Here is a 26,867-nt window from a genome sequence, read left to right on the forward strand (position 1 = left end):
CTCCCCTTAGTGTGTAATGTGTATCTCTATTATATGTTGGGGCCTCCCTGGTGGCTCATATGGTAAAGAATCCGCCTGCAATGCAGGAGATCCGAGCTCAATCCCTGGGTTGGGAAGACCCCCTGGAAAAGGGAATGGCAACCCACTCCAGTGTTCTTGACTGGAGAATCCCAAGGACAGAGGAGCCTGGCATTACATATTAGCTGCTGCTGCTGCTGCTGCTAGGTTGCTTCAGTCGTGTCCGATTCTGTGTGGCCCCAGAGACAGCAGCCCATCAGGCTCCCCCATCCCTGGGACTCTCCAGGCAAGAACACTGGAGTGGGTTTCCATTTCCTTCTCCAATGCATGAAAGTGAAAAGTGAAAGAGAAGTCGCTCAGTCTTGTCTGACTCCTAGAGACCCCATGGACTGCAGCCTACGAGGCTCCTCCATCCATGGGATTTGCCAGGCAAGAATACTGGAGTGGGGTGCCATAGATGCCCTCAAAAGAAGAAGGCTTACTTGCAGAGAAAAAAAAAATGCAATACTTTTTACTTGGTCAATTTCAAGCTACCAACACAGTTGAACTGGCTTACAAAATTTCTGAATAATCAACAATGGGCTCTCACAAGCCATTAAGATCTAGTTCCGGCTGCATCACCAAATCCCTATACTCCCCCTCCCAACTGGTTAAGAACCTCTGCATTACAAGACAACGTGGATTTAATTAAAAACAAAAACAAAAAATCCGCTTATCAAATAGAACATCGTTAATGGTCTGTACTGTAATAGTTAATTGTTTAAACCCAGCTCACACAGATAACTCTTGGGGAAAACTTAGTAATACACGTGAGAGAGAGAGATCAGTCTCCCCAGATAAGGCAGTAAGGGTAACAGGCCTCTTGCCATGGGTAAATAGTAGGATTTCACTGCAGGATGTCACCGTAATACTTGCTAACTTATGTCTCTGGAAATCTGAGGCAAGCTGTCTCTTGTTTGCTAAAGGATTGGCATTCTTACCTTTTACACCTTGGGATGATCATGAAATTACATCATATTTGTTGTTCATGGATAAGCTCTATACAGTCATCAAAAGCAAGACCGGGAGCTGACTGTGGCTCAGATCATGAACTCCTTATTGCAAAATTCAGACTTAAACTGAAGAAAGTAGGGAAAGCCACTAGACCATTCAGTTCAGTTCAGTCCAGTCACTCAGTTGTGTCTGTCCCTTTGCGACCCCATGAATCGCAGCACACCAGGCCTCCCTCTCCATCACCAGCTCCCGGAGTTCACTCAGATTCACATCCATTGAGTCCGTGATGCCATCCAGCCATCTCATCCTCTGTCATCCCCTTCTCCTCTTGCCCCCAATCCCTCCCAGCATCAAAGTCTTTTCCAATGAGTCATGAGGTGGCCAAAGTACTGGAGTTTCAGCTTTAGCATCATTCCTTCCAAAGAAATCCCAGGGCTGATCTCCTTCAGATTGGACTGGTTGGATCTCCTTCAGATTGGACTGGTTGGATCTCCTTGCAGTCCAAGGGACTCTCCAGAGTCTTCTCCAACACCACACTTCAAAAGCATCAATTCTTCGGTGCTCAGCCTTCTTCACAGTCCCCTCTCACATCCATACATGACCACAGGAAAAACCATAGCCTTGACTAGACAGATCTTAGTTGGCAAAGTAATGTCTCTGCTTTTAATATGCTATCTAGTTTGGTCATAACTTCATAACTTTTCTTCCAAGGAGTAAGCATCTTTTAATTTCATGGCTGCAGTCACCATCTGCAGTGATTTTGGAGCCCAAAAATCTGACACTGTTTCCCCTGTTTCCCCATCTATTTCCCATGAAGTGATAGGACCAGATGCCATGATCTTCATTTTCTGAATGTTGAGCTTTAAGCCAACTTTTTCACTCTCCTCTTCCACTTTCATCAAGAGGCTTTTTAGTCCCTCTTCACTTTCTGCCATAAGGGTGGTGTCATCTGGATATCTGAAGTTATTGATATTTCTCCCAGCAATCTTATTCCAGCTTGTGCTTCTTCCAGTCCAGCATTTCTCATGATGTATTCTGCATAGAATTTAAATAAGCAGGGTGACAATATACAGCCTTGACGTACTCCTTTTCCTTTTTGGAACCAGTCTGTTGTTCCATGTCCAGTTCTAACTGTTGCTTCCTTACCTGAATACAGATTTCTCAAGAGGCAGGTCAGGTGGTCTGGTAATTCCCATCTCTCTCAGAATTTTCCACAGTTTATTGTGATCCACACAGTCAAAGGCTTTGGCATAGTCAGGTATGACCTAAATCAAATCCCTTATGATTATACAGTGGAACTGAGAAACAGATTCAAGGGATTAGATCTGATAGAGTGCCTGAAGAACTATGGACAGAGGTTCGTGACATTGTACAAGAGGCAGGATCAAGACCATCCCCAAGAAAAAGAAAGGCAAAATGGTTGTCTGAAGAAGCCTTACAAATAGCTGAGAAAAGAAGCTAAAGGCAAAGGAGAAAAGGAAAGATATACCCTTTTGAATGCAGAGTTCCAAAGAATAGCAAGGAGCTTCCTCAGTGATCAGTGCAAAGAAATAGAGGAAAACAATAGAATGGGAAGGACTAGAAATCTCTTCAAGAAAATTAGAGATACCAAGGGAACATTTCATGTAAAGATGGGCACAATAAAGGACAGAAATGGTATGGACCTAACAGCAGCAGAAATTATTAAGAAGAGGTGGCAAGAATACACAGAAGAACTGTATAAAAAAGATCTTCATGACCCAGATAATCACAATGGTGTGATCAATAACCTAGAGCCAGACATCCTGGAATGCGAAGTCAAGCAGACCTTAGGAAACCTCACTACAAACAAAGCTAGTGGAGGGACTGGAATTCCAGTTGAGCTATTTCAAATCTTAAAAGATGATGCTGTGAAAGTGCTGCACTCAATATGCCAGCAAATTTGGAAAACTCAACAATGGCCACAGGACTGGAAAAGGTCAGTTTTCATTCTAATCCCAAAGAAAGGCAATGCTAAAGAATGTTCAAACTACTGCACAACTGCACTCATCCCACATGCTAGTAAAGTAATGCTCAAAATTCTCCAAGCTAGGCTTCAACAGTACATGAACCGTGAACTTCCTGATGTTCAAACTGGATTTAGAAAAGGAAGAGGAACCAGAGATCAAATTGCCAACATCTGTTGGATCATTGAAAAAGCAAGAGAGTTCCAGAAAAATATCTACTTCTGCTTTATTGACTATGCCAAAGACTTTGACTGTGTGGATCACAACAAACTGTGGAAAATTCTTCAAGAGATGGGAATACCAGACCACCTTACCTGCCTCCTGAGAAATCTGTATGCAGGTCAAGAAGCAACAGTTAGAACTGGACATGGAACAACAAATTGGTTCCAAATTGGGAAAGGAATATGTCAAGGCTGTATATGTCACCCTGCTTATTTAACTTATAAGCAGAGTACATCATGAGAAACGCTGGGCTGGATGAAGCACAAGCTGGAATAAGATTGCCAGGAGAAATATCAATAACCTCAGATATGCAGATGACACCACCCTTATGGCAGAAAGTGAAGAGGAACTAAAAAGTCTCTTGATGAAGGTGAAAGATGAGAGTGAAAAAGCTGGCTTAAAACTAAACTTTCAAAAAATGAAGATCATGGCATCCAGTCCCATCACTTCATGGCAAATAGATGGGGAAAAAATGGAAACAGTGACAGACTTTATTTTCCTGGGCTCTAAAATCACTGCAGACGGTGACTGTAGCCATGAAATTAAAAGACGCTTATTCTTTGGAAGAAAAGCTGTGACAAACCTAGACAGCGAATTAAAAAGCAGAGACATTAATTTGCCAACAAAGGTCCATCTAGTCAAAGCTATGGTTTTTCCAGTGGTCATGTACAGATGTGAGAGTTGGACCATAAAGAAGGTTGAGCACTGAAGAACTGATGCTTTCAAACTGTGGTGCCAGAGAAGACTCTTGAGAGTCCCTTGGATAGCAAAGAGATCAAAGCAGTCAATCCTAAAGGAGATCAGTCCTAAATATTCATTGGAAAGACTGATGCTGAAGCTCCAGTACTTTGGCCACCTCATGCAAAGAGTTGACTCACTGGAAAAGACTCTGATGCTGGGAGGGATTGGGGGCAGGAGGAGAAGGGGATGACAGAGGATGAGATGGCTGGATGGCATCACCAACTTGATGGACTTGAGTTTGAGTGAACTCCGGTAGTTGGCACTGGACAGGGAGGCCTGGCATCCTGCAATTCGTGGGGTCGCAAAGAGTCGGACACGACTGAGCAACTGAACTGAACTGAACTGATGTGAAGAATTGACTCATTGGAAAAGACTGAAGGCAGGAGAAGGGGACGACAGAGGATGAGATGGTTGGAGGGCATCACCGACTCGATGAACATGACTTTGAGCAAGCTCCAGGAATTGGTGATGGCCAGGGAAGCCTGAATTGAATTGAAAGGAATCATTTATACTTTTTTTTTTCTTATGTGTGCGTGCTCAGTCGTCAGTTGTGTTCGACTCTGCATCCCCTGGGTCTGCAGCCCACCCAACTCCTCTATCCATGGGATTTCCCAGGCAAGAATACTGGAATGGGTTGTCATTTCCTACTCCAGAGGGTCTTCCTGACCCAGGAATCAAACCCAAGTCTCCGGTGACTCCTGCACTGGCAGGCAGATTCTTTACCACCTGAGAAGCTGTTCTTGTAAAAGAGATGGAAATTTTACAGAACGGAGACAAGGGCAGAGAAGCATTTTGGAATCACAAACCTTTGATTTAACACAAGACTTTGATTTACCAGGTGAGTAAAGTTGGGCAAGATTCTTAACCTCTCCAAGCTTCAGGGTCCTCACCTGTAAAATGCAGAAAGATCCTTGTAACTTGTGCTTCACAGTCTGGGAGGACGTCATTTCCATTGGCACATACTGAACACCTACCCCATGCCATACTTGCACGAATGAGGCAGTCCAAGTGCCTGCCCTTAAGAAGCTCAAGTTTAACCTCACAGATGGACAAACATCTAAACAAGGGAATATAGGCCAACGGCCAACAGACATGCTTAAGTTTCTACTCTAAAGTGTGAACGTGCTATCTGACATTCTCTAATACCATGACAAAAATTCTTCACATGTGATAGCTTTTGTGTTGGGAAATAAATGAAGTGTTGGTCTTCACATTTCAACTATAAAAGTTGTCTCCAGCCCTGGCTCCTCCTCCATGCAGACTGCTCAGGAGGAATGCCATTGTTGAGAAGGAAACAGAAGCAGTTAGAATGTTCTCAGTCAGAGTGGAAGACACACACAAACTCTTACCTGAGGGATGAGGATGAATGCTGATGGAAACAAAGCCTGTTGGCCTGATGGTAGAGGGTGCTCTGGGCATGGTTTCACTAGGAGCTCACTTTGCTTCAGGACAGCCAGCCCTTTCTCTGAGATTCTCTGAGTTCCACACTCCTTGGTGGGTCAGCTTCAAGCTGGCTTCTTCTGGAAGGTAACAGATTTTGCCACAGCACCACATATACTCCAATTTCAAGTCAACCTTCGAAGCGAAAGGTCTGTGTCTCACCCTACAGGGTGGGGACGCAGACAGATGGACAGCTGAGGTCACATGCTCACACCCAGCCAACCATTGTGGCCAGGTAGATGGACTGGTCTGATTGGCTTAACCTAGGTCATATGCTCTGCTTTGGGTGCTGGAGTCGGGAGTCAGCCCCGGGTCACATCTGATGCCCATATAGAAACTGCGAGTTGTAGGTAAGAGATGAGGGGGGAAATGGAGGGCATCAACTATTGGTTCTACCTGGGGCATGTTAGCGAGACCTGAGTGTGACTCGTGCTTTGGGGGAGCCACAACGGGCTACAGGTGAGGTTCACGACCTGCTCTTCATACAGTCCTCTCCTCCTCTTCCCTGTACTAGCACTGCTATCCCAGAGAGAACTCTTCAATTTTTTTGTCTGCAAAACATCGCTTACAGGCTCACCCCTCTACCTGTGCAGAGGCAGAGAGGGGAGCTATGCTCTCAGATAGAGACCACTAGTTACCATCTCCGCCCCCAACCTGTCTGTCACGCACACTTCTCTTCCTCCTCTACTTGGCATTTCCAAGTCTCAAGCCTCTTCTCATCCTCCAGGACAGGAAGTTGCCCTCCCTTGCGGGGATCACCTGCACATTTCAGACTGCAGCCTTTCTGCCCTGCATCCATTCTCCTCCAGAATCAAGCACAGATCTCTGGCTTCCTGCAGTCCCCCTACCATCCTCATTTGTAGTGGGTTATATATCTATATTTCTCTACTGTCACTTCAGTGAAGCTTAGGCGGAAGAGGAGATAAACACACGTGGTCAGTCACCTAAGCTGAAATGTGTTGACCCATATTTTTCTATAAAAATTAAATCTGTCATGCCTGTGGTTGGCTTAAATAAGTTCATATCAGAGTCTCCTAAGTGATTCATGTTTTCATAGCACCTGCCACAGCGATGCTTTTGGAGGAGATGAACAGGAGGTGAGAGCACTGAAGCTGTGACTGTGGAGAAGAAGTTGTTGAGAATGGAGGGCGTGAGGAGAACAGATTGTGGAGGTGGGGCGGTAGACACAGACATCGTTTTCGGCGATTGTCAAGACCAGCATGTGGAAGAACATTTACATGCAGCACTAACTTACTGCCTGTGTGATTTGGGGTATACTACATTCCCCTCTGTAAGCTTCCACTTTCCTCTCTGTATCTCATCAGGCTTTTAAGAGAAATATCAAGCCAAGGTTCTTGGGTTGCAAGCCACAGAAATGAAAGCTGGCTAATAAAAGTTATGTTGAAGCAGCAGGTATGTATGAAGACATCAGAGAGGTAGAGACTTTGGCAACATAAGAATATAGGTCCTACTGAAAGAATTCACATTCCAGAAAAAAATTATTTTCACTGCTTAGCCAAATCAACTGTGTCGACTGGCACCATCAGCCTCCAGTCTGAAGCTCTCTCCATAGGCAAGAGCCCTGCATAGCACCAAAGCCCTGTCAGTCCCAGAGGAACTCCAACTCCAGGCTACAAACCCAATTCTAGGCAACAGGGAAGGCCCAGATGCCAGGGCATTAGGTGATAAAGGTGATAAAGAACCACGTCTGGTTCTTTCCCAAAACTGCAGTCCCTAGCACAGGACTAGGGACAAAGGGAGCCTCACAGAATGCCCCCAGATCAGGACTCTTTGTCTAAGGTAAGAAGTGGCTCAGGGATACCTGATGGCCCATCAGATTACACAGCTCACCAATGGCTGATTTCACTGACTCTGCTCACGGGCCCCCAGTCATGGGCCCCCATCTGGAGGTGAGGGTAGAAGAGGCAGGAACAACCCTCTTCTAGGCAGACAGTCATTCACCAGCTGAAGTCCTTCACAAGTCTTGATGTCTTCTCCTTCAGCCCCAAAGCTACCAAGTGGTCACCACACCCAGCACTTCTTTCTCCATTCGCAGCTTTTCAATACACACACCTCCACCTTCCCACCCCCAGGAACACTGAGCTCAGGCCTTGTTTCCTTATCAATGTGGCTGCCCCCAGTAGCTGTGTGTGATCCCGAGGAAAGGGCCACACTGGTCATTTCTGTCTCCCATCTGGGTCTCACCCACAGTAGATGCTTGGTTAAGCACTTAAAGGTTGCTAACCATTAAGAATCATTGCTATAGTTTAAATGTTTGCTTCCTCTCTCCCAGTCCCCAGCCCCCAGCTCCAAATTCCTATGTTGAAAATGTAATCCCCAAAGTCATGCTTTAGGGGAGGGAGACCTTTGGGAGGGTAAGGCCTTCATGGATGGGATTAGTGCCTCAACAGCAGAGGCCCCAGAGACATCCCTCATCCCATCCACCAAGTGAGAACGTAGCTGGATGTCAGGGGTCTGCAACCTGGAAGAAGCTTTTCACCGGAAGCCTGCCATGCTGGCACCCGGCTCTTGAACTTCCAGCCTCCAGAACTGTAAGAAAATAGATTTCTGTTGTTTACAAGCCACCCCACGTGTGGTGTTTTGCTATAGCAGCCCAAACCAAAGCATCCATGTTTGTGTGCTTGTACTAAGTTGCTTCAGTCGTGTCTGACTCTGTGCGACCCCATGGGACACCACTGTCTATGGAATTCTTCAGGCAAGAATACTGGAATAGGTTGCCATGCCCTCTTCCAGGGGATCTTCCTAAACCCAGGGATCAAACCCACATCTCTTACATCTCCTGCATTGGCAGGCAGGTTCTTTACCACTGGCACCATCTGGGAAGCCCTCCTGGAAATAATCATGACCAGGGTCAGGAAACCCAGGCTCAACCACTGACATGGCCCCCTCCATCTTGGTCCTTAGTTTCCCCATCTCTACAGGAGGGAGAGAACCAAATGATTTCCAAATGGTCTTCTGGTTTCTCTTAACATCTTCCAGATTCAGTGGCTCCTTGTGACGCTGTAAAAATAGCCATAGTTTTGGGGCACTGGTGGGTAGAAATGGCCCTTCCCACTCAGGAGACACCCATGGGCTGTACCTTTGCGGGGTAGGGAGGTGGGTGTGGCAGATGGTTAGGGAGGCAGTCAAGCAGTGATAAAGCTGTGGGCAGGCGACCATCAGGGGCAAAGACAGGAGACACCTAGTTTGAGTGTCCCACTCACCACATAAATTTGTAACCCAAGCCAGTCCCTTAATCTGAGCCTTTGTTCTATAGCCCCTTGGTCTATGGGTGAGCAAGCAATATGAGTGTTGGTTGGATTGGGCTTTGAACTGGGCTCTATGATGATGTCATCCTCAGGAACAGGGCAGAAGGGGAGGTGCTGGTGAGCCTCCCCTCGCCCCTGCTTCTCCCAACCCAGCAGATACAGACTGAAAGCCCAAATCCCCCTCCCCACCTTCTGCTATCAGCCTAGAGCAAGAAATCCAGACCAGAAAGGAGCCACTGCACTTTAAAATTTTATGTGAAATTCTGAAAATGTGTATAGAGTGGCCTGTGGCTGCCTGCCCCAGACCTGGCCAGTGGGGACCCCTCTGCTCAGCACTTGCTGTAGATGGCCGCACTGCCCCGCTCCTCAAACTCTTCCTTGCTGACCCAGAGCTGCTGGAAGGCCTGCAGGGAGGCCAGGATAGAGCCACCGGTCCACACGGAGGTCTTCCTCTCGGGAGCCGCGGCCACTGCAGGGCTGTCCCCGGGGCAGAGGAGGCTCAGCTCCCTCTGGAAGCGCTCGGGGAAGCCGTCCAGCATGGTGCAGCCGCCGCACAGCAGCACGTTGGCGGCCATCTCCTCCTTGAAGCCCGCCTCCTGGCAGCGGTTCAGGCAGGCAGCGGTGAGCGCGGGGAGGCCGGGCTGGTTGCTGCCTACCAGGGTGGGCTTGAAGAGCATCTCGGCGCACTGGAAGCGCTCCTGGCCGATGGTGATGAGCTTGCCATCTGGGAGCTCGTAGTCCACGCGCAGATCCTCCAGGCACAGGCCGAGCTCCTCCTCAGGCTTGAGGGCCGAGTAGCAGCACTTCTTCTTGATATGCTCAATGATGTGCAGGTGGTCGTCAGTGAACCTGTGGCCGGCCTCGTTGAGCAGCTGCAGCAGGTAGTTGGTGAGGTCGCTGCCCGCGTAGTCGGCTCGACTGCTCAGGCCGGGCAGCACGTCGCCCTCAGAGATGGGCACCACGTGTGAGACACCATGCCCGCTCTCCACCACCAGCCCAGAGGTCTTGCCATAGGAGTAGATGGACAGCAGCGACTGGGACGTCACGTGCATGGCAGGGATGCCGAAGGTCTCGAACAGCAGCTCCGCATACTTCTCCCGGTTGCTCGTGGGGCTGAGCGGGGTGTCAGAGACCAGCACAGCATGCTCCTCGGGGAGGATCTTCATGGCCGTGTGGAAGATGTACTCCCAGATGCTCTGGATGCAGTCCCAGTCCACCACAATGCCATATTTGAGCGGGTTGATCAGCTTCAGAGGCGCCTCCATGTTGAGCAGCTCGTGGCCCACGTAGGTGTCCTTGCGGGTGTCCCCGGAGTCGGCCGCCTCCGAGTAGCGCTTGCCCACCGTGGAGGAGATGAAGTAGGTGGGCCTTGGCTCGCCCGCGTAGCCACACTTACAGTACTGGGAGCCGAGGTCGATGATGAGCGCCTTGATCTTGCGCACCTTCTCGGGCTTCATCTTCAGCTGAGTGGCCGAACTTGTGTCCCGGATGCCAGCATCAGGACCTGGCAGTGTGCCTGCCTCTCCTGGGTCCCCCTGAGCCGTGCCCATCGGCTTGGGGCTAGGGCTGTTCCTTGTCGCCATCTGCCTTCCTTGCTCACCTGTCTCACATCCACATCCTAGTGCTCCCTGGGGAGAAATGAGGGTCTGTCTCTAGCAGTGACTTGGCAACCCCTTGGAATTGTGATGTCACATGGGCTGGTCCATTCTGGCAGTTGTAGTGGGGGGGCTTGGTCTGGGCAGGCCCTTGATCTATCCCCCGCCACCCCCCGCCAACCCCATTGGCCTAACTCAACTTTGCTTCAGGACAGAGCAGGTGGCCAGCACAGTTTTAGAAATCCAAGCACATTTGCGTCTCAGAGGTTTCTGCTCTTTCTCGCCTTATATCCTTATTCCTAATCCCCCATTCACTAGCTGATCACCTCTTACTTCTCAGCTTGATGAAAGGGTGATAAGGTAGGCTGCAGTCCATGGGGTTGCTAAGAGTTGAACACGACTGAGCAACTTCACTTTCACTTTTCACTTTCATGCATTGGAGAAGGAAATGGCAACCCACTCCAGTGTTCTTGCCTGGAGAATCCCAGGGATGGGGGAGCCTGGTGAGCTGCTGTCTACGGGGTCGCACAGAGTCGGACACGACTGAAGCGACTTAGCAGCAGCAGTGAGCCAAAGGCTTCCCCGAGTGACGCTAGTGGTAAAGAACCCACTACTGGATGTAGTGCCAATGCAGATGTATGAGACACGGGTTCAATCCCTGGGTCATGAAGATCCCCTGGAGGAGGGCATGGCAACCCACTCCGGTATTCTTGCCTGGAGAATCCCATGGACAGAGGAGCTTGGCAGGATACGGTCCATAGGGTCACAAAGAGTTGAACATGACTGAAGCGACTTAGCACAGCACACACACAGCCCGGTGAGCCAAGCACTGCAGCAGGCATCTCACACGACACTTCACAGAATCCTGGGAGACAGGCAGAGATGAAGAAATCAAGGTTCAGAAGGCAAATGACTTGCCCCAGAGCAAACAGCTCTTGGAGTGTGCTGTAACCCAAGTTCCTCCAACTTCAATGTACCAGGTCTCCTTAAAGCATTCGAGAGCTCTAATGATAGCAACCCGGCCACAAGCAGTGCCCAATCTAGTCGGGAAGATGAATGGACGCAGAGGAGTTTGCAGGTGGACGTCTGTTGGGAGGACACAGGAGCACAGAGGGAGGGAGTCAGAAGGTTCTGCAAAGAGGGGGTGCCCACATCGAGTACTGAAAGGTAAGTGGGTGCCTGTCAGGTAGCTTAGAGGAGGGAAAGGCATCCCAGGCACAGAGCGCAGCCTGAGCAAAGGCTCTGAGGGAAGCATGGTGCAGTTTCCAGTAGTTAGTGTTTGGAAAAATAGATGAGGATAAGGTCGTGGAGGCAACTAGGTGCGTGTGCTTGGTCATGTCCAACTCTTTGCAACCCTTTGGACTGTAGCTCGCCAGGCTCCTCCGTCCATGGGATTTTTCAGGCAAGAATACTGGAGTGAATCGCCATTTGCTACTCCAGGGCGTCTTCCTGGTCCAGGGATCGAACCCGCATCTCTGGAGGCTCCTGCATTACAGGTAGCTTCTTTACCCGCTGAGCCTTCAGGGCTTGGGGGGACCTCAAATGCTAGAGGTAAGGGCTTGGATTTAACTGATGACACAAAGGGCTAAGGACAGCAAGCATGGGCAGTGGGGGAGGAGCTTGTAAAACCGAGCATGCCAGGCTTTGAGTGTCTTAGTGAAGTGGGATGCACAGGTCAAGTGGCACAGGGTGAATAATGACCCGCCCACCCCCCACAAGATGTCCTCATCTGAACCCCTGGAATCTGTGAATATGTTACCTTTTGTAAGTGCTTGGCAGAGTTGCCATAGCAGCAATTCGTCCTAAATCAGATGGTATCACATCTTTGCTCAAAATTCTCTAGTGCTTTCTGACCTCACGCAGAGTTAGAGCCAAAGTCCCAGCAATGGCCTGTGAAGAGAGAATCTGCCTGCAATGCAAGAGATCCAGGGTCAATCCCTGAACATCTTTGGAGGAGGAAATGCAACCAACTCCAGTATTCTTGCCTGGAGAATTCCATGGGCAGAGGAGCCTGAAGGGCTACAATCCACAGGGTCCAAAGAGTCGGACATGACTGAGTGACCAACACCCTCCCCCCCATATATTTATTTTGGTTATTGTCTGTCTCTCCTCCAACCCCCACTGACTGAATATAAGTTCTATGAGGGCAGAGATTTTTGTCCTTTTTTTCCCCTCACTGCTGCCTGCCTTGCACATAGCTAGCACTCAAGAAATACTGATTGGATAAGCCAGGTTTATTACAAAGTTTAGAAAAAAGGAAATCACTTCAAAAACTCTATCTCAAATATACCCTAACACAAGACAAAGGTTCCCAGTAACTAGAAAGCCCTGGGACACTCGATTATGTCATAATCAGTGATGTCACCACTGGAGAAATTCTCAAGTTGCCCTCTTATTTCAGTCTTTCAGGCCTTGAGGCTGGTGGGATTGAGGAACTTTCTGAGAGCAAGATGGCTCTTGAGAGTGTGTGGGCACCACAGGCAGCAGTCATAGGGGATGGGCCATCCGAGAGAGTAGGTGAGCAGGGCTCCCCACAGACACAGGTCCTCCAGACCGCCTCCTTGAAGGATGGCCCAGCCAAGCGGGCAGTGTGGGTGCGCCGGAACCATTCAGAGCCAGAAACTACAACATCACCTGAGGTCAAGAAGCCCAAGCTAGAGCTGACCAAAGCCGTGGTCGTGGACCTTGGCACAGGCTACTGTAAATGTGGCTTTGCCGGGCTGCCAAAGCCCACGCATAGGATCTCAACCACAGTGGGCAAACCCTACATGGAGACTGCCAAAACCGGCGACAATCGCAAGGAGACATTCGTGGGGCACGAGCTTATCAACCCAGAGGTTCGTCTCAAGCTGATTAACCCTCTGCGACACGGCATCATTGTGGACTGGGATACAGTGCAGGATATCTGGGAATATCTCTTCCATCAAGAAATGAAGATTGCCCCAGAGGAGCATGCGGTCTTGGTTTCAGATCCACCCCTGAGCCCACACACCAATAGGGAGAAGTATGCCGAAATGCTGTTTGAGACCTTCAAAACGCCCGCAATGCACATCGCCTACCAGTCCCGCCTGTCCATGTACTCCTACGGCAGGACCTCCGGCCTGGTGGTGGAGGTCGGCCACGGTGTGTCCTACGTAGTCCCCATCTACGAGGGCTACCCTCTGCCCAGCATCACCGGACGGCTGGACTATGCGGGCTCTGACCTGACAACCTACTTGATGGGCCTGATGAACACTGCAGGGAAACACTTCACCGAGGGCCAGCTGGGCATCGTGGAGGACATCAAGAAGAAATGCTGCTTTGTGGCCCTGGACCCCGTTGAAGAGAAGAAAGTCCCAGCTACTCAGCATATGATCCAGTATACCCTGCCAGATGGGCAGGTGATCTACCTATGCCAGGAAAGGTTCCTCTGCTCGGAGATGTTCTTCAAGCCTTCTCTGATCAAGTCCATGCAGCTAGGCATCCACACCCAGACGGTGTCCTGCCTCAACAAGTGTGATATCGCCCTCAAACGAGACCTCATGGGGAACATCCTGCTCTGCGGGGGGAGCACTATGCTCAGAGGGTTCCCTAACCGTCTGCAGAAGGAACTGAGCAGCATGTGTCCCAATGACACCCCGCAGGTAAGCGTGCTGCCCGAGAGAGACACGGCAGTGTGGACTGGGGGCTCCATCCTAGCATCGCTTCAGGGCTTCCAACCACTGTGGGTCCACCGCTCTGAGTACGAGGAACATGGGCCTTTCTTCCTCTACAGAAGGTGCTTCTGAACTCCAAGACAGTATGGTCGCTGTGCCATGCATCGGCTTTGCTGGGTGAGCACCCATCTCACACACAGGGAACAGAGTCAGCCCATTCACTTCTGTAGTAGTAAACAATCCTCATGTTTCCTTCCACAGTGTGTTTCTCTTTCCTTATGCATTGAGAACTTCATGCATGAAGCATCTGCCTTAGAATATGCATTTGCCCAAACAATGGTGGGGGCTGGACGAAGGAGAGGGGCAGTGGGGGTGGAGGGGTGGGGGGAGGGAAGGAAGGGGGAATGATTATGGACCAGAAAGACATGCATTATGTTGATTGCTGAAGTACTGGGGGGAGAAACTATCTCTACAATTACTCCTCTGTCCCTTATTTTGTATATCCCGCACATAAAGTACTGTAGTATTGTTAAACTCTGGGAGTGTGATAGATTTAATATAGTAAATGCTGTCGTGGCATGTAAGAATATCCCTTTCAATAAACAGCAACAGGAAGTACACAGTAATGGTTCAATCTCCCACAAAGGAGCAGAGCACACTTCACACTTGATCAGCACCTCTGAAGGCTCGGAAGAGCTGATGAAGATGTCTGACAACCTGCTTTGATTGTACTTTCTTTTAGTCCCAGTAGTCACTTATAATGTCTCAATATCAGTTCTTACCAAGCCACCATGGCGACTAGCTGCTGAAACCCATGCGTTATGAGCAAAGTATGTGTTATCTTAAGGGAAAAACTCTTCAGGGAATAGGTGCTATATAGATTTCCCCCTTTAAAAACTGGAGGAAGATTTATCTTGGTTTATCAGCACTAAGGTCATGAGGATGCAACCCACAGACAATCTCCAGACACTTCCAACAGCAGCTGCTCATCTCCGACAGGACTGGATTCTCCATCAACCTGCAGGGTATACAAGGAGTTTGGAATGGGCTCAGGATAAAGGCTGCCGGTTTTACAGTGGATGCTGTGGGTTTGTGGGAGGTTGTTCCATTCTGGTCACTCTAACCCAACTGAGGAACCGAAGGAACATAAAGACCCTCATGGCCTGGAAGCCCTTCCAGGGCCCAGCATGGTCTGGGGTATTCCTGCAGGCAGTTTATAAGTAGCTCACCGGACTCCTCTGTCCATGGGATTTGCCAGGGAAGAATACTGGAGTGAGTTGCTATGTCCTTCTCCAGATCTCCCTGACCTAGGGATCAAACCCATGACTCCTGCACTGGCAGGTAGATTCTTTACCACTGAGCTACCAGGAAGCCCGTGACTTGAGTCTATTCACCTATAAAATTGAATTCAAACGCCTACCTCACACAGCTGATTATCCATATGAGATATAAAACAACAAAAATAAAGTTTAGCTTTGAAAAAACTATCAGAGATAAACATTTGAAAACTAGTGTGTGGCCTCCAGGAAGTGATCCTAAGAGTTGTTAGATAGTATTATCTTGTAGATTTCTTCCACTTAAATACAGGAGCCCAAATGCCTTACTAGGATCCTGAGCCACACATACACCCAAAGGCACACACATTCAAGCACGCATGGGAGAGCTATGGCATCTCTACCAGGCTCAGGGAGAAGCCCTACGGAGCCGTCCTTATAACCTCCAGGTTTGCCTTACAGACAGCCTTGAAAGACGCAAATGCCTCAGCCTGGAGGCCTGGTGAGTAAGCACAGATGGCTGGCACCAGCAAGCTAGAGGAAAGAAGCAAAAATACCCACAGAAGGGCTTAGTCAGCAAGGGTAAGCTTTACCCTGGAGGCTCAGGGCATCAGATAGGAGTTGGGTACACTGACTTGAGAGAGGTCTGCCTTGTTTACCTGTTTCTGCCCAAACCACTACTGTCAACACTCGAAGAACATTCATTGATGGGAAGGTTGAAGTCTGGTTAATTCTTAACCTTTGGACCTCTTTGACAGAGTGGTTAAAGCCTATGGACCCCTCAGAATAATATTCTTTAAACACATAGGATTATAGAAATACACTATCTCCAGATTCCTTAAGGGTCTATGAAGCCCCCAGTCAAGAACCCCCAAAAGGTGAAGAGGGTCTTGATGAAGTGGAGGCATGGGAGATGATTCTAGAGAAGCCATCCTAGGAATAAATGCCATACTGCATTTTAAAATGAAAAATACCAAAATAAGGCTGAACAACTGTATAATCTCTTTTCAAAGCACTTTTATGAATTCTCTCACTTGTTCCATATTAATAGCCCTTGCAGAAAAAAAGCATCTTCCTCATACAGAAAAAAAAGATGAAAAGTTTTTAGTAAGTATTTGAAGCCATCTTAGCCCACTGGTTCCCAACTGGAACAGTTTTGACTACCGAGAGACATTTGGTAATGTTGAAAAAGCAAGAGTTCAAGAAAAAAACATCTATTTCTGCTTTACTGACTATGCCAAAGCCTTTGACTGTGTGGATCACAATAAACTGTGGACAATTCTGAAAGAGATGGGAATACCAGACCACCTAACCTGCCTCTTGAGAAACCTATATGCAGGTCAGGAAGCAACAGTTAGAACTGAACATAGAACAAGACTGGTTCCAAATAGGAAAAGGAGTACGTCAAGGCTGTATATTGTCACCCTGCTTATTTAACTTCTATGCAGAGTACATCATGAGAAACGCTGGACGGGGAGAAGCACAAGCTGGAATCAAGACTGCCAGGAGAAATATCAATCACCTCAGATATGCAGATGACACCATCCTTATGGCAGAAAGTGAAGAGGAACTAAAAAGCCTCTTGATGAAGGTGAAAGAGGAGAGTGAAAAAGTTGGCTTAAAGCTCAACATTCAGAAAACGAAGATCATGTCATCCGGTCCCATCACTTCATGGCAAATAGATGAGGAAATAGTGGAAACAGTGTCAGACTTTTTTTGGGCTCCAAAATCACTGCAGATGGTGACTGCAGCCATGAAATTAAAAGACATTCCTTGGAAGGAAAGTTATGACCAACCTAGATAGTATATTGAAAAGCAGAGACATTACTTTGCCAACAAAGGTCTGTCTAGTCAAGGCTATGGTTCTTCCAGTGGCCATGTATGGATGTGAGAGTTGGACTGTGAAGAAAGCCGAGCACCGAAGAATTGATGCTCTTGAACTGTGGTGTTGGAGAAGACTCTTCAGAGTCCCATGGACTGCAAGGAGATCCAACCAGGCCATCCTAAAGATCAGTCCTGGGTGTTCATTGGAAGGACTGATGCTGAAGCTGAAACTCCAATACTTTAGCTACCTGATGCAAAGAGCTGACTCACTGGAAAAGACCCTGATGCTGGGAGGGATTGGGGGCAGGAGAAGGGGATGACAGAGGATGAGATGGCTGGATGGCATCACTGACTCAATGGACAGGAGTTTGAGTGAACTCCGGGAGTTGGTGATGGACGGGGAGGCCTGGCGTGCTGTGATTCATAGGGTCGCAAAGAGTCAGACACAACTGAGCGACTGAACTGAACTGAGAGATATTTGTGGTTATCGTAAGAGGAGGCAGCGGTATGTCATACTGGTACCTGATGGGTAGTTCAGTTCAGTTGCTCAGTCATGTCTGAATCTTTGCCACTCCATGAACTGCATCACGCCAGGCCTCCCTGTCCATCACCAACTCCCAGAGTTCACCCAAACCCATGTCCATTGAGTCAGTGATGCCATCCAACCGTCTCATCCTCTGTCATCCCCTTCTCCTCCTGCCTTCAATCTTTCCCAGAATCAGGGTCCTTTCAAATGAGTCAGCTCTTTGCATCAGGTGGCCAAAGTATTGGAGTTTCAGCTTCAACATCAGTCCTTCCAATGAACACCCAGGACTGATCTCCTTTAGGATGGCCTGGTTGGATCTCCTTGCAGTCCATGGGACTCTCAAGTCTTCTCCAACACCACAGTTCAAAAGCATTGATTCTTCTGCGCTCAGCTTTCTTTATAGTCCAACTCTCACATCCATACATGACCACTGGAAAAACTATAGCCTTGACTAGACGGACCTTTGTTGGCAAAGTAATGTCTCAGCTTTTTAATATGCTGTCTAGGTTGGTCATAACTTTCCTTCCAAGGAGTAAGCATCTTTTAATTTCATGGCTGCAATCACCATCTGCAGTGATTTTGGAACCCAGAAAAATAAAGTCAGCCACTGTTTCCCCATCTATTTGCCATGAATTGATGGGACCAGATGCCATGATCTTAGAGACCAGGGCTATTGCTCAATATTCTGTAATGTACAGGGTAGCCCCCTACAACAAAGCATGATATAATCCAAAATATCAACAGTGCTCTTGAGAGTCCCTTGGACAGACAGCACAATCAAGTCAGTCAATCCTAAAGGAAATCAACCCTGAATACCCATTGGAAAGACTGATGCTGGAGCTGAAGCTCCAATACTTTGGCCACCTGACGCAGAGCTGACTCACTGGTAAAGACCCTGATGCTGGGAAAGATTGAGGGCAGGATGAGAAGGGAGCCACAGAGGGTAAGAGGGCTGGATGACATCAACTAAATGGACATGAGTTTGAGCAAACTCTGGGAGATAGTGAAGGACAGGGAAACCTGGTGTGCCGCAATCCATGGGGTCACAAAGAGTTGGACACGACTTGGTGACTGAACAACAAATCAACAATGCTGAGAAACCCCCGTTAGCCCAGTGGACACACAGGCCAGAGAAAAGACTCAGTTAGTTAAATGACTTTGTCCAAAGACACTAAGATGAGTGACCATGACTTTGTTCTTTCCAAATACCAGGACATCTGTTGGTCTTGAAGTTCCTGGGACTTCAAAGCCAGTAAGAGTACTGGAGGAACAGCAGGCATGAAGCACAGATAAGGGCTGAGGGAGCAAGAGAGCGCAGGAATTGAGAGCAGGCCTTCAGGGCTGCAAGCATCATCACCTTAACTGTGGCTTGTGTACAAATCTCAGATATTTATGGGGACCTAGTTTCTAAAATGGTCATCCTCCCCCAGTTACTATGTGACAGACAAGGAAGGACAACCAAAGGCTCCCAAGGACTTGTCCAAGTAGTACTTGTAGTGAAGCACAGAAGATTACAGGCAGCCACAGGAGGAGGAAGAAAGCTAATTTTGCTTTCCAAACTTGTGTGTATGAAAGTCGCTCAGTTGTGTCCAACTCTGAGACCCCCGTGGACATACAGTCCCAGGCCAGAACACTGGAGTGGGCAGACTTTCCCTTCTCCAGGGAATCTTCCCAACCGAGGGATCAAACCCAGGTCTCTCACATTGCAGGCGGATTCTTTACCAGCTGAGCCACAAGGGAAGCCCAAGAATACTGGAGTGGGCAGCGGATCTTCCAGACCCAGGAATCGCACCAGAGTCTCCTGCATTGCAGATGGATTCTTTACCAACTGAGCTATCAGGGAAGCCCTTCCAAACTTATAGTCACCTGCAATTACTAAGAACTGTCAGTTTAACATCCTCTTCAATTAGAGAGAATCCCTCAGATGTATGCACATGTGTGTATATACACACATAAATGTATGTGTGCGTATATGTAGGTATATATGGAAAATAAATTTATTTTAAAATATGCAGCACTAAGAAATTATACCAAGCTCTACTGATAAAAACATAATAAGCTCCTGCCTCAGCTTTTTTTAAGAGTCTAAATTAAAATGCACTTTGATTATAGGAGACAATCCTCTGCACAATTCCTTTTGATGTGCAGAGCATCTGACCAAAGCTGATTCAGTGGCACCAACAAAATAATGGAGGCTTTTAGCTGCCTGCAGCATGAATTTGCTTTGGGAAAAGCCCAAATTTGGGGGAAGAATCATATACTCTCCTCTACAACTTGACAGAATCTTTCTCCAAAATTAAGCATTCATCTCTACCAGGAGGTTCTCCTTTACCCATACACAGCCATTTTCCCCCATGACTTCCCCCTTGATGTTGCCCTTCAATTTGGAAGGTTTGCTCCCACCTGCTGCTTCTCCAAATGAATAAAATCCCATCTTGCTCAGATGAGAGTTAAGTGACAGTAATTTGTATTCACACAAGTTATTTTTTGCTGCTTCATTATTTTAAGGAAAATGAATTTCCACGCAAAGTCACGCCATTATCAAGACATATTCACTTCTATAAGCATGGATCCCTCTACTATTATCCATAGCAAGAACACTGTATTAAAATGTCACGTGAGTAGTCACAAAGCACTTGCAGCCTCTCGATGCTGTGCACTTAATTACAGATCTTCTTTTTCTATTATTTTGTGAATATTTTCAGACAAACAAAAAACTGAATTATACAGTGAACACACCTAGATTCTGTAGTTTACATTTCGCTATATTAGGGAAAGATTTATTTGGTTACACTGTTCTGGCTATGTCCACACTCTGAGGATCAAAAGCAGCACTTACTGTTAGCTTACACAGAGATATACAAGTCTGGTTCTGATATTAAAAGCATGGAAGAGACTGTTAGCCTTACCCAAGAACTCAGCAACAAAAGTGTTGTTGTCAAAATGAATTAAGCTTTTTCTAGACTCACTGAAAAGGGAAAACAATTCCATTTCTTCCAAAGAAAACAACTAAAAGACAGAAGTCAGTTAAGCACCAGAAAGAAAAATAAATGAAATGGCCTGGACACTGACAAAAACACCATGTTAAAAGAAACAACATTTGGAGGAAAAGGAGTAACTTACTACTGTGCATGCCATCTGATGCATACCGCTCACCATCCCAAACGTGCACAATACTGTTTCAGAAATTCTAGACTGTTCCAGTTCTGATACTGCTAATTCTAGCAGAACATTCACAGGCAGTAAAATCAGTCCCTATGGACATTGTAGTGACGGGAGGCTCAAACTGGTTGTAACTGGAAGCATATCACCTGGTAAGATATTACTGTCAGCATTGGAAAGCTCAGAACATTCGAGAATAGATTTCAATTTTCATTCTGCTTAGTTCAAGGTGAAGAAGTCATTTAAATGACTGAATCTGACCAAATGTTGAGACCACTAATAGCCATGTTGTTTATATATAATGCTTTCCTCAAGGAACATAAAACAATTTTAAAACATTATTTTACTTTTCTTCACACTTGAGATAGAAGCCACGAAATATTATTCCCAATTAACTGAGGCACAAATCAATTCTATGATTTGTTTATAGTCCCAATTTGATTCAGATCCGTAGCTGGGAACCAAACCCAATGTCCTGATTACCATAAATACCATAAATACGCTCTCAACCAGCACTAAGTAGAAGAACGGTAACTTTTACAAAATGACGCTCTATTGGTTGGAGCTTCAAGTCTTGCTAATGATCACAATTACATGCAAAATACAACAGAATTTGTGTCTGCCGAGGTCTGCTGTACAGAGCAGATCTCCCCAGAGCTAAGGTAGATGGTCTTCTCTTCCCAGCTCCCCAAGCCAGGCCTCGAGGAGTGAGGAGTAGAAGGAAGACAGCTTTCTCTGCCAGGGCCCCTCGCTGAGGTCAGTCAGTCTAGAAGGGTCAGTTTCCACTGGGTTCTTCTGTCGATCTTTGGTGGCATAAAAAGCTCAGCATCTAAAGGAAAGGAAAGAGAAACTGTAACAGACACACTCTTTTCTGTTGGTGGGAGCTGAGGCAATCGCTCTAAGCTAAAACGAGGTGACTGGGCTTTGTACCGATAAGATGAGCTTCAGAAGCAGAGTTAATGTTTGTGTTACCCTAACAATTTCCTGGTCAGAGCAAACGCAGCCTAGAGGCCCTGCTCCAAAAAGAGGAACTCCACTTGAACTTCAGGCAGGTGAGAGGGTTGAAGAAAAAAATGCCCACTAACTGATTCAAAGTCAAAGAATATTTTCTATTTCAAATGGGAGAGTGTGGTGGTTGTAGCGATGACAAGGCTGTATACATGTATTAAATTTCATCAAACTATACACTTAAAAGATCTGTACATTTCACTGTGTGTAAAATTTACCTCAATTTTAAGACTAAAAGGAAAAACTGGTTGGCATGTTTTCAGTAAGCAAAGCTAACGGACAGAAAATACTTAAAAAAAAAAAAAAAAACTAGAAAAGGCAGGTGACAGTTGGAGAAAATTTGTCCAATAAAACTTCCAGGCCCTCTTTCAGATACATTTATGGAGTTATTTAAGTAGGAATAATAAATAATAAGTAGAAACATGAGAAAATATGTAAAGAGGTTCTTTCTTAGTATAAATACCACGTATTAACTTACTGGCAGGAAAGAAACTATTCTGAAAGACTGTATGACAGCAAGGCATGACATCTTTCATATCTCCATGTCTGAATCTCATAGCACAAAGAAAGTCATTTCATAAAAATACTTTGAGGACTTTTATCAATTTTTCCAAGGACTTCTCTTTATCCTTTGATAGTCAAAGCAATTTTGCTATCAACCATAACAAGTCCAACTGGTCTATGATTCAAGCACTACTCTGGTAAAACATGAATCCATTTTATGAAATAGATTCCATTTGTGCAAGACCTGGAATCAACTTGTGTGGCACTACACTGCATATTAAACATGAAACAGAAAACGCCCCTTCAGGTCACTGCTCCCCGACAGTGTTAGCTGGGCAGGGGCAGGCGAGCAATATTTGAGTGGCACTAATTCTGTGAGTAGCTCATCTGCCCCTTTCTGGGTTCTGAGAACTTCTTTCCTACAGTCTACACCAGTGTTCCTACACGGGGACACAGATAATGCACATAATGAGCTGATGATACGTAATACAAATATGGAGGCTGCTGATAATGAGCAGCCTAAAAATTTTAAAAGTCTTCAAGGCTCAGCTGGGAAATCAAAGTGCTCTTTGATAAAGCCAACTAGACCACGCTAGGGAAAGATGTGCGACTGGACTTGACCTGAAGGCCAGCATCAAGCCAGCAGTGAGGAAAACAGGGGAAAGAAACCACAACTGGATTAGACACCACAAGCTACACAATTACCAAACAGCCTCTAGTCTGAGATGAACTGTGAGCATCTCAGAAATAAGTGTGTGTTTTGGGACTGACACCAGAAGCAGCCTGCCAGCCTCCAGGAAGAAGGGGACCTAGGGATACAGCAGTTAACTGTCTGGATATATGAGCTTAGCTGGTATGGAAGGTGGTAAGTATATTCCTGGTAGCAAAATATACCATTAAAGTTAAACTTGACATGGCTCTCACAAAGCCAGTACTTCAAATGTCATCAAAATGCTAACACAATATAGCATTTGAATGAAAAACTTTCAGAATGCTGCCTGTCACATGCCAGAAACGCAAACAGCATCTATAGTAACTGCCAACTTTTCAAAGCTGAAAAGAAGTTACTATGCTGGAATGATCCACATGAAGGGCAAATACTTTGGCACCAAACTGATCTGTCAAAAGTTTTTTTTAACCAACTTTGAAAAGAAAGCCTTTAGGGTTTTTAACTTTGAGGAATATGTAACCTAACTGCTGAGAATCATTTCCCCCCACCTCCCAAAATAAACAGAAACATTTTATGTATAATTCAATAGGAAATGCAGATGAAATGATAACCTTCTTTGGATCTGTTTTCAAATTATACTATCAATCCTAAGGATGACTAAAAAGGTCTGGCTCTTCAGCAAGAAATGTGAAAATGTCCCCAAGACACAATGCAAAACTGTCAAGAGCCAAAAATGATGATTCAGAAGAATTCTTAAAATGTACGTGCAGATTAGACTGTTCAGACTCAAACTTCATCTGTGATGACCTGTATGGATGCGTATATGCCACTGCATGACAAGTGTGCAAGTCAGAACAAGTTTTTAAAAAATTATACATTTAATGTCACACTGGATCTCTCATCCCCCAACCCAGGTTCCTAACACTAAAGGCATTAAACTTATTTTACTAGAGAGGCTCTTAAAATAGAGGAAAAACTGCAGTGACTCCCCAATCTCTTATACTACTAACCTCAACACTTACAAAAATATATTTCTTCTGCTTAGTACTATAATAATTTAGAGAGAAAAATACTAACCAAGAACAGGAACGGAAGTCTTCTGTTGTTGGTAAGAGGCCATGATACTATTTGCAGTAGAATTGGGACCTAGAACCTAAGTAGAAAGTAGACTGAATCAGCAAAGATTATTTTATACTTCTGATGGCTGCAAATACCTTTGCAGCAATAAGTAGCCTTTCATTTTCATTATGATATCAAACACATATGTGATTTTAATTTGACAGTTTCTCCCATCTCCATTCAGACCTTGGTATCTCCTGTCTACCAGAAGGTAATAATGGGGGGAAAACAGAAAAGGAAAAGCTCAGTGATAAAAGCCTGGTCCTTTCCAAATGAGTGAGCCAAACCCTGGGGAGGGGTACAATAATAGATTATAGAATACACAGAGCATGAGACTGTACTCAAAGATTTGTGAGAATTTTTACATTAAAATAATATGTACACAAAATGGAGGAGAATGCAAACTCCACGTGTGTTCAAGGTGAACAAGAGACTTCATAGGAAGCCCACGCCTGCAGGAGCCTCAGCGGGCATACACCAGGCCCTCTGCCCTGCCTTCACTCAGCTCTGTGCCCGTCCCCTCCTGGCGCACGCCCAGCAGCGATGCCACATGCTCAAAGCACCGCCCCGTGACCCATGGTATCCTACACATATGACATTACCGTGCTTTAACAGCCAGAGCAAAAACACAATTTTCCTGTCATTTCCCCTAAGACTCCTAAACTGGTGTCTTAGGTGTTAATATGATCTGAATAGGTGAGAATAAGGGAGGGCCTGGGGAGGCATTATAAATTGTTAGCTTCAAAATCGCAAGTTTTGAAGGTGATCACATTTCTTCTAGGAAATACCTATTATAGTAAATTCAAGTACTTATGGGAGGCTAACTCTTAGTTGCTTTTATAGTTTTTTCTTTTAAATGCTTTGATATCTACCTTGTCATGTAACCTTCAAAACATTCAGTGAAGTATACCAGAGAATATTATTCTCATTTATAACTGAGGAAATCAAGACCCAGTAAACTTATGTATTTCATAAGCCTATGAGCTGACTTTCGGCCTCTTGTTTCAGCTCCAAACCCACCCTTCTATACACTGCTTGTGATGTTGGGATTGTGGGCCTGAGAAAACACCCCTCCTCTGATGGCTGTTATTCTCCAACAAAAGCAGCCAACAGAAGGACAGGCCGAGGCTGGATGGAGGAAGGAGATGGGATCTGTTGCTTCATTTGCTTGCTTCCACTCAACAGTGGCTCTTTACCCCGCAGCATCTGTTCATTCCGGTTTCCATTTATTTCTATACACTCTGAACCAGCCTCATTTGCCCCCTCAGAAATACCAGCACCCGATGGCTGCCCCTGCTTCACGGAGCTTCCAGAACCAGGTCTGCAAGGCCCACCTCCAAGCATCTAAATTCTAAGAATCTCAAACTCTTCCTTCTGTTCTTTCAGTCCTACGGGTGTAAGCCGCTGCCCACACTTACTATCTCAGGGTTCCTTCTCTGTGTTCCCCTTCTGCCTTTTTGGTCCTCTAGTACTTGGTTAACCAGTTCCATTTATTAAAATCTCTCTGATAAAATATTAGCTGTGGTTTCCATTGTCCTTAATGGACCCTGATGGACAGACCAGCCTTTCAGAATCAAAATCAAAACACTGAACAACAGACCTGAGGTGTAAGAGACTGTGCAGATATAAACAATAAATAGATGACAAAACATCAGAATTCTTGATGGGACACAAACAGCTTTAACACAATTCGTAATCATGTCATAACAACACAGAAGTGACAAGTCAAATTTACGGCAATTATCTGGCTTCCTTTACAGAATTCAGATCCCATCCATTAGTGTGCACAGAGAGGTGAAGGGCCAGTTCTGGTCGACCTTAACAATTTCACTGCAGGTCAGGGGCAACCATCTGACTCCCATCTTCTCTGTGACAGTGGTTTCATGTTGAAAAGAGGACTAAAAGCAAACTTAACCTAGGCCAAGGTGTACTACAAGGTCAATCACAAAATCTTCTTACCAACAGCTTGCTAAGATAATTTAACTGTGGTATGTGGTATGTTTTAAGAAAAGGAAAATCTTTTGCTTTGACTGTTAAGACACTATGAGAGTAATAATCTGTGAAAGTGATTTTAACATGAAAAGTACATTATGTTTTTGAGGAAAACTTACAGGTGTAGCTGAGCTCTGCTGGGGGGTGAGAGTCCAAATTTCTGGAAGAGACCTTTCCATTAATAGCAGAGTATCTTCAAAGGCCTTCTGTAATTCCCTTCCTTGCTCATCAAACTCAAAGAGAAAGAGCATCTTTAAAATATGGCCTATTTCATCTAGAGAGAAGAAATTTGAGAGAGTGGTTAAGTTGTAATACCAGCTCCATTGCTAGAATCCTAACAGAGATTCTTCCCAAGCAAAAAATATCTAGTATCACACAATATCTTCCATATTTTCTCCTTTCTCCTCCAAAGCTAGAATAATTTAACATATCTACTACAAAAAGAAAACAAACCCACTGCAGCCCAAGCAGGGGATGTGTCTCCTCAATCCTTATCCTGATTCCAGTGACGCATGCAAGCGTGCTACGTCACTTCAGTCGTGCCTGACTCTTTGTGACTGTAGGGACTGTAGCCCACCAGGCTCCTCTGTCCACGGGGATTCTCCAGGCGAAATACGGGAGTGGGTTGCCATGCCCTCCTCCAGGGGATCCTCTCAACTCAGTGATCGAACCTGCATCCCTTATGTCTCCTGCATTGACAGGCAGGTTCTTTACTATTAGCACCATCTGGGAAGGCCCCAGGGAAATTCCCAAAAGGCCAAATAGAAAGATAGATGTCTTTCTCCAGACCAATAAGACTGATTCCCAAGTCCACGATATAGCAAGTGAAGGGGATGGACTGGATTTTAACCTTTATTTTCATCCCAGAGCAAACCTGCTTAACAGTTTAG

The 26,867-nt window shown here is 46.1% G+C and overlaps 3 protein-coding genes across 4 annotated transcripts in view; 1 reads left to right on the plus strand and 2 right to left on the minus strand.

Moving 5' to 3' along the window:
- Positions 1-8,997: 8,997 nt before the first annotated feature.
- ACTL7B (actin like 7B) lies at positions 8,998-10,251 on the minus strand. The gene has a single exon (XM_040237299.1). It carries the CDS (start codon positions 10,249-10,251, stop codon positions 8,998-9,000), a length of 1,254 nt encoding a protein of 417 aa, XP_040093233.1.
- Positions 10,252-12,558: 2,307 nt separating this feature from the next.
- Positions 12,559-14,030, plus strand: ACTL7A (actin like 7A). The gene has a single exon (XM_040237307.1). The coding sequence runs from the start codon at positions 12,714-12,716 to the stop codon at positions 14,028-14,030; it is 1,317 nt and encodes a 438-aa protein (XP_040093241.1). The 5' UTR covers positions 12,559-12,713.
- A 6,236-nt stretch (positions 14,031-20,266) lies between these two features.
- Positions 20,267-26,867, minus strand: part of ELP1 (elongator acetyltransferase complex subunit 1) — a 58,551-nt gene continuing 51,950 nt past the window's right edge. The window contains exons 35-37 of one of the 2 annotated variants that reach the window (XM_040237309.1): positions 26,097-26,251; positions 23,944-24,019; positions 20,267-21,513 (exon numbers count right to left, since the gene is read on the minus strand). In XM_040237309.1, the coding sequence (XP_040093243.1) occupies positions 21,446-21,513; positions 23,944-24,019; positions 26,097-26,251 (299 nt within the window). In that variant the 3' untranslated portion in view covers positions 20,267-21,445. Of the gene's footprint in view, positions 21,514-23,943; positions 24,020-24,061; positions 25,114-26,096; positions 26,252-26,867 lie in introns of those variants that run through there. The other variant, XM_040237312.1, reaches the window with a different exon arrangement.

The sequence above is a fragment of the Oryx dammah genome, unplaced genomic scaffold, assembly GCF_014754425.2.
Source record: "Oryx dammah isolate SB20612 unplaced genomic scaffold, SCBI_Odam_1.1 HiC_scaffold_1, whole genome shotgun sequence".
NCBI classification, from domain to species: domain Eukaryota; kingdom Metazoa; phylum Chordata; class Mammalia; order Artiodactyla; family Bovidae; genus Oryx; species Oryx dammah.